The 7,771-nt window shown below is 34.2% G+C and overlaps 1 protein-coding gene across 4 annotated transcripts in view; it reads left to right on the top strand.

Annotated features, from left to right (window-relative positions):
• Positions 1-7,771, top strand: part of LOC107726274 (E3 ubiquitin-protein ligase RNF123-like) — a 188,741-nt gene that overhangs the window by 41,382 nt on the left and 139,588 nt on the right. For all 4 annotated transcript variants that reach the window (XM_016535806.1, XM_016535807.1, XM_016535804.1 and 1 more), the window contains exons 22-24: positions 4,750-4,850; positions 5,876-6,068; positions 7,320-7,465. In XM_016535806.1, the coding sequence (XP_016391292.1) occupies positions 4,750-4,850; positions 5,876-6,068; positions 7,320-7,465 (440 nt within the window). The remainder of the gene's footprint in view (positions 1-4,749; positions 4,851-5,875; positions 6,069-7,319; positions 7,466-7,771) is intronic.

Genomic DNA, 7,771 nt, shown 5'->3' with positions numbered 1-7,771 from the left:
TTTCCCCATATTATAGTTATCAATAAAAGTGTCAAAATAGTAAAAGAAATCTTCTGACCTTTGGCGTACTATTTTCAATGAATTATGATTTGAGGCACACGTAATCTGGTGTACTGTACAGAATGGATGGTACGTAAATTATGAATCAGCCTAGTACTGTTCACCCATTGTGATTAAAATAAAAGGCGTCTTCGACAATTGTGTTTGTATACGCTTGTTTCCATTAACAGGGAGAGGCGAGGCATGTCTTGTCATGTGTCACAGCTCTGCTGTACCAAAGTTTGAATTTCATTAATTCTCACTCCGTCTCTCCATTGCTTTTGTCTCCTAAAACACACATCTTCCACCGGTGTTCCTGTTCTCTGGCCTTCTTTGATTAAAAGCTGGTAATTACATTGTTCCTGTTCCTGTATGGCTTCCCTGCTGATTCTGCAGGAACGTCTCCTCCTCCCTCTGGTGCCTGATTGAACTCTTTTGAGGCTTTGAGGAAACAAGGGAAGGATGAGTGAAGAATGGGACGCACTCATTGTATCCATGTTTTTTTACAGTGACGGTCGTCGGCTGTCAGTTTTGATCAATTTTTTTGAATTTGTGTACAAAAATTTAACCTTGTCATCTGGACTTTATCTCGACAATATTGATTTACGTTTAGCAGCTGCTGAGGGCTTTTCCTCCTTGACATATATTACATAATTTCTCTTTTTTTTTTTTTTTTTTGCCGTGTTTTTGTCTCCAATCAATATGAAGCAGCCAAATCCACCATCTGCTCCTCATCTTATTCAGCACAGTATTTTTTAAAGTAATGTTTTATTATTTATGCCTTATCAGTTGTTCTCACTATAGAGTGCTGCATAAATAAGTCCTTAAGCACGGAAACAAGCTTTGAACTTGTGGTTGCAATGTCCCAAAATCAGTGAATGGGCTTTTGGTTAAATGACATGAAATAATGTATGTGGTGAACACAAGCTTAAGATATGTTCATGTTTTATTCTACGATATAAAATACACCAGTAAAAGCCCACTAGTGATTTTTATTTAAGCTTTTCTTGAAATAAATTCTTGAAAAAGGCGGTCGCTAACAAGTGTCTAAACGGGACTACAGAGGATGTCTGGGACATTAAGCGTCATCACACTGAACAGATAAACTCATCTACTCACTAGTCGCTTTCACAGCCTCATTGTGTTTAAAATAGTGCTCTTACAAACTATTCGAACTCAAACTTTACACAACTAGCGTACACTAGCGTATGCTTACAGTCAAACACATAGCCTTTCAAAGTGTACTCCATTTTGTTCTGCGCGTACAAAGTATGCATGGTTACAAAAAAAACGGGTGGTGCGCGTACAGTACACGCATACTATTCTGGTGATAACATTTGTGTCACGCGCACAGCATGCTGACCCTCGTGTACATGTAAAAACTGAAGTATACTTTTGGCTTTAGGGTACGTTTACACTAGTGCTTGGTAAAAAATATTGAGTTCTTGATTTTAATCGATTCTCATTTTTACGAAACGATATCGATTCTTAAATCCTAAGAATCTGGTCCGGTTTAATGTGGTGTGACAGATCGCAGAAGCGGCAGCGTGAACTGATCGTCTCCTCTGCTTTAACCAGTTACAGCTCGAAATAAACATGAATGAACATCCGAAGGTTAAAATAAAGAATATAAATTACTGAAATTCATATCCTGTCTCAAGTTCGCTCAATCAGTGTTTCAACCACGGAAAGACGTCAATATAACAGCTTGTAAACAATGTGTCACGTAACGTCACGTTTACCTCAGAAAAAAAACATATTCGGTGACGGTGAACTCAGTAGTCTCTAGAGAGGAGCATTTTGCTAAATATATGCACCAGATAACATATTGATTATAATTTTTACTGTTCTTCAATATTTAATTTATGTTTGAATAAATCCGTCAAGTTTTCAGGACTGCCACCATTCAGATGTTTATATTTCCAAAAACGAATTGGAGTAGAATTATAATTATGTAATTGTAATGTTATTATTGTGAAAACTTAATTGAGTGTAATTTAAGTGTTTGTATACAAATCAGTTAATTTTAACCTTCAATATTATAGTAATGTAGTACCAACTGACTCTTACAGTATGTATATTTTACAGCATTATTTGAGAGATTTGTTTTTTCCTTGAGAAAATTTGCTATACTGTACCTGATGTATATCCAAAATAATTGATATAGAATCGGAATTGAATCGAATCAAATCACAAGCTTGTGATTCAAAATCTTAGTTTACATGACAGGGATGTACTAAAACTGGGAAAGTTTTTCCTTTGCGTTTTTGAAAAGTTTCACATAGAGACGACAATGTTGTCAAAATAACCCCCTTTCACACAGATCCACTAAAACGGCTAAAAACGCTGTATTATTCATGCCAGGACAGTAGATGGCGATGTTATTTAGTAAAGAAACACTGTGCCTGTGCACAAACCTATAGACTGAACACGTAATACACATACGCATGACGTCACCGTTTTCACAAATTTGTATTTTTGTAGTTTACACGGAGGCAATAACGGTATCGTTTTCAAATACTTGCACTTTGAAACCCGTTTTTAAAGGTTTGTGTTTTCAGGCCCCCAAAATGCTGTTGTCGTGTAAATGAACGGCCAAAACGCATAAAACGTTTTCTGTTTTAGTTGAAACTGTGTCGTGTAAACACTGAAAGACTATTATAGTTACTTGTAAGTGGACCTAAAGTAGCAACAACCCAGAACACCTTTACTTTTACCATTGACATTTGCTTTTAACCCCAGCCTTCACTAACCAGCATCAATTTGAGGTAAAACCGTCGTGCTCTTTCTTCATACTGACTTCCTCTAATAGCTTCATCAAGGTCATTACGTGGCAAATCCTGATATTTTTACCCGTAGCATGCAAGTGGCAGCCGTACTCGGACCCGAGCCAGTTTGTTTCCTTCACCGACTGATTTTGGCACACTTGCCAGGTTGCTTACGGAGAATCGTGACTAACTGCTCAAGTGACTCTAATTTACATCGTCTGTGACTGGCACTTGCCAGTACTTTCTCGTCCCAGTTTTGGCGCTGCAATATCTGTCAGATTTATAGACACTTTTGATGTTTGTGAGATTTATCAGCGTCAGCTGACAGACGGCCAGAGGTTATTCAGGTGTAATGAAGACGCTATATCAGCCGGACACCAAATTAATGAAACCATATCTCTCGGGTTATCCACTCTGTCAGACTTCATCATCTGTTTGGTCTTAAATTATGATTCCATTTGAGACGTCGTACTATAAATTAGATTAGATTAGATTTACTTATCAGATTGTATAGTGATCTCGATAAATGCATAATCATGTTCACCTTATTTGCTGTAGCTCAGTTTACCCTATGCTAAGGAAACTGTATGTATGAAGATGTAAAATAAATTATGAAGTATTATTTTAAATTTAATTATCATTTATATTACATAGCATTACTAAAATGTGACCCTGGAGCACAAAACCAGTCTAAATAAATTAAAATAATACATTTTATTGATTTTGTAAAATTGCTCAGTGGTGAACATTCAATAAATTATAAATTATAAAATAAATGACAAATGCTAAATTATTTTAAATGTAATTATTATAAATCATTACTCTTAAATGTGTCATACTGAAATACTTTTTGTCTTTTTTATATAATTGAAATATGATTTATTTATTTATTTGTGGTGAACATTCAATCATTTATAAATGATAAATTATTCAAATTATTTTAAATAATTTTAGATTATAATTTATTAAATCAATTAAATGTATAATATATAATAAAATTATTTTAGTATAAATATTTAATATAACATATATAATGTAATATAACAATTTTGATTTATAAAAATAAATGTGATTTTTTTTTTTCTTCTATTTATTTATTTTTTTGTTTTTTGTAAAATGTGCTTAAAGCTATGTTGTTGTTTCAATAAAACATTAACATTCAGCTAATGTTTTATTTGAAAGTAATTACTGAATTTATATTAAAAAAAATAGGGTAAAAAATACTACCTATATTCTCTCTTGGATAAATTAGGTCACTATTATAAGTGACCCCTTTTGGTGCAGTTTTGCGTTATATTTTTTTCCCTAATAATGTGTTTAAACTACCCAAGCACACAGATCCTCTTTTGACTCACTAGTCGGGCAGGGCGAAGGGTCGCTTCAGTGCTTAGCTTGCACCTTACAATACAAATGGATCAATGTGCATATACTGTACAACACCTCACTCCTTCACTCGCTGAACTCTCAAGGCTGAGAATTATTATTTTCTCTCTCTTTCTGTTCTTCCTGTGAATTACTCCCAAACTGCTTTTACTGCCCCATTTTTCTCACATCTACGCTTCTATTGGACAGCCGGCCTTGGGTAGCCTTGAAAATGTAGACCTTTGGAGTGAAGTGGAGCCCATATATCTCCTAAAGCAGTTGTTATAAGCCCTCTGACGAGTTGAAGCCAAGATTTTTTTTATTGCTCTGCTGTCCAGAAGAAGACAAATGTGCATTAATAAATAATAGACGGAAGTGTTCATAAAAGCTTGTGAGCTTGTCGTCCTCTGAGATGACTTATCGAGTGTTGAAATCTGAGCCACATTCACTCCTGAAAACCTCTTTTTGGTTTATTTTATAAAACAAATCCAGCTTCTACACTTTCTAGTGGCTAAATGACTTACTCTGTTGTTGTTTTGCATATTGAACGTGATAGTTTGACTGTTTTATTATGTTTTAGATGACCTGGCTGCAAAAGCCAACATCATCATAGACCCGGCGGAGATCCAGGCCTCATCCATGGATGATTTGGATGAAGATGAGGAAACTGGAGCTGCCCAGGTACATTAATGACTGCCAAGAATCAGTTTCACAACTTACTTGAATATCTAAAGTCATTTTTATATGTAATTGTGGGAAAGTCGACATTGTTTAAAGATTATTCTGGGTTTAATACAAGTTGATATATATATATATATATATATATTAGATATAATTTTAAAATATTACTAATGGTAAATATTACTTTGAATGTTACTTTTTTATAGTACTATGCATGTTTATGTATGTTATATGTTATCAAATAGAGTACATTTTATTTTATTTTTGTAAAATGTGTTCAAAATAGTGAGCATTCAATACATTCTATATAAATATTAATTATTATGTAATTATTTACTTAATTTACAAGTATTAATATTAACATATTGAGTTATAATTGTAATAATAATAATAATAATAATAATAGACAATATATACACTATAAACTATAATACATAAATAATTGTATATATATATTTTTCTTTAGATAGAAATAATAATAGTGATTTTTAATTAATGGTTTAATTAGTGATAATACTTAATGATTTTTAAAATGTTTTTTATGTATCTTATTTTATTAAATACATTTGATTATTTTATTACTTTTCATGTTGCATTTTTTATAGTACTGTAATATTTAAATGGCTGATTATTTATGTTTTTTTTTGTTGATTCTCAATATGATTTTAATGTGGGAAAAAATGACTTATTAACCTTTTTTGTGTAAATTTTTTTTTTTAACAGTTATACTTTGTTGCCACGACAACATAATGCCTAAAACCCTGAAGTGACCCTCTTCTTGAGTGATTTTATGAAATCACAAGCTTCACATGTCTTTTAAATTCTCGAAAAACTGGCCCCATTTGCTTCCATTATAAGTGACCTTGATTTTGGCTTTAACTCAGTCTCATTGGGGACGTCTGGTGTAGAGCACTTTGTTTTGTGGAGCTGGTCTAGTTCTCGTGCTGAGGACGTTATGCTGAAAGTCATGCAGCTGTGAGTCTAGATGCTGAAGATGAATGATGTTGTGTGTTTGGGAGCTGCAGAGACCGTCTGGCGCTGTGGCCATGGGTGGCGCTTTGGCCCGTCCCAGCTGGTTGAGTTCCCCGACGCTGGGCAGAGCCAACCGCTTCCTGAGCACCGCCGCCGTCAGCCTCATGACCCCTCGACGACCCCTCGCCCCGCCGGAGAAGGTCAAAGTCCGGACCCTCGCCGTGGAGCAGAGGACCGAGGAAGACAGTGAGTCCAGCAACTAACTTATTTTATTTATTAACTAACTTATTTTTATACAGCTACAACAACAGCAATAATAATAATACATTAAAAAATATTTATTTTAATAATTAATAATATTTATAATTTTCTATATATCATTTTATTTTTTACAAATTTTGAATTTCATTTTATAGTACTATTTTAAATATTTTATTTATTTAGCAGATTTCCAACACCTGAAAATATCTAAAATATCTAAATATCCATTTTCTCTGAAAACAAATGGAAATAATGCTCTTTGAAGCAAAATTGATATTGACTTTTTTCCTTAACCAAGTGGCTATTTATTTATTCTTTTTCTTGTTTTAAGCATAAATCTAACAAAATGGACATATTTTGTTAATCAATGGGGAAAATGCCAATCAGTTGGAAAAAAATAACTTGAAAATATGTTCTATGAAAACAGTATTTAAAATAATGTTTTACTTCTCATGTACATACACTAAGATTTGTTTTCAAAGAATTTAAATGCCTGATCATTTATTAATTAATTTCTCCGATCACAAATGCAGACATGGTTTTATGTTTACGCGGCGCGATGCAACGCAACGCGTAAAAAGACAGTACAAGTCATTATAATCAGTAATTATGTCCCCACTGGATGCAATGAATGCCTTGTTTATAATGGGTTTGAATGTTTTTGTCTCGTCGCTCCGGTACACGGCATCACAGTATGGTGAGGGGCGTAACATTTCCGTCACACACTTGAGGTATTCGGCCAATCACAACGCACTGAATAGCTGGCCAATCACAGCACACCTCGCTTTTTCAGACTGATGAGCTTTGTAAAAATCGACGCGTTTCAGAAAGGCGGGGCATAGAGGAGAAACAATAATGTACAGTATGTGGAAAATAATGTGTTTTTTGAACCTTAAACCGCATAAACACATTTCATTACACCAAATACACAAAATAATGTTCTTTTTAGCAGCATTATATGACCCCTTTAAGCAAACATATGTTGTTTGAAAGATGTTTAGATATTTTTTACAGGACAACATGACTTAAATACTGATTCAAAAAAAGCATTTTTGCAGTGCACGACAATATCAAGCCACAGCTTCACAGGAAATGTGGTGGAAACCAATTAGCTTAGTGATGAGCATCTCAAAAAAGAAAAAGAATAAATCTATCACTGAACTCCAGGGGAATATGACGTGTTTTTAACCTCTTTTCTTTCTCCCCCTCTCCCCTTCTCCCCTCTGCCATCTCCAGTCGAGGGAAGCCATGGTAACGATGGGCTGTTGCTGGGGCGACCGTTAGACGAGCCGGACCAGCCAATCACAGAGAAGTCCCTGCTGGAGATTCTGGATGGGGTTGTGATGATGTACAATCTGAGCGTTCATCAGCAGCTTGGCAAGGTACGGCTTAGAGAGACCTGCTCACTGCCTGAGTCGTAGCGCTTTTGCCTTTGTGTCATTCGAACGGGTTTGTGAGCGTCACACATCAATCGCATCTCATTTTCAAAATGTATATAACATTTTTTTTGCTCTAGTTTATTAATACAGTGTCAAGAAGCAAATATATAAGCATAATTAATTAGTGTATATTAGTTATCAGACGACATATTTTAAAATAACCTGTTGTTCAAAATGAAACAAAGTTAATTTCTACTATATATATATATATATATATATATATATATATATATATATATAATAAGGCAG

The sequence above is a fragment of the Sinocyclocheilus rhinocerous genome, unplaced genomic scaffold, assembly GCF_001515625.1.
Source record: "Sinocyclocheilus rhinocerous isolate Xijiao unplaced genomic scaffold, SAMN03320098_v1.1 scaffold1267, whole genome shotgun sequence".
Taxonomy (NCBI): domain Eukaryota; kingdom Metazoa; phylum Chordata; class Actinopteri; order Cypriniformes; family Cyprinidae; genus Sinocyclocheilus; species Sinocyclocheilus rhinocerous.
The sequence above is the reverse complement of the archived record's forward strand: the minus strand, read 5'-3'. Positions and strand labels throughout refer to the sequence as shown.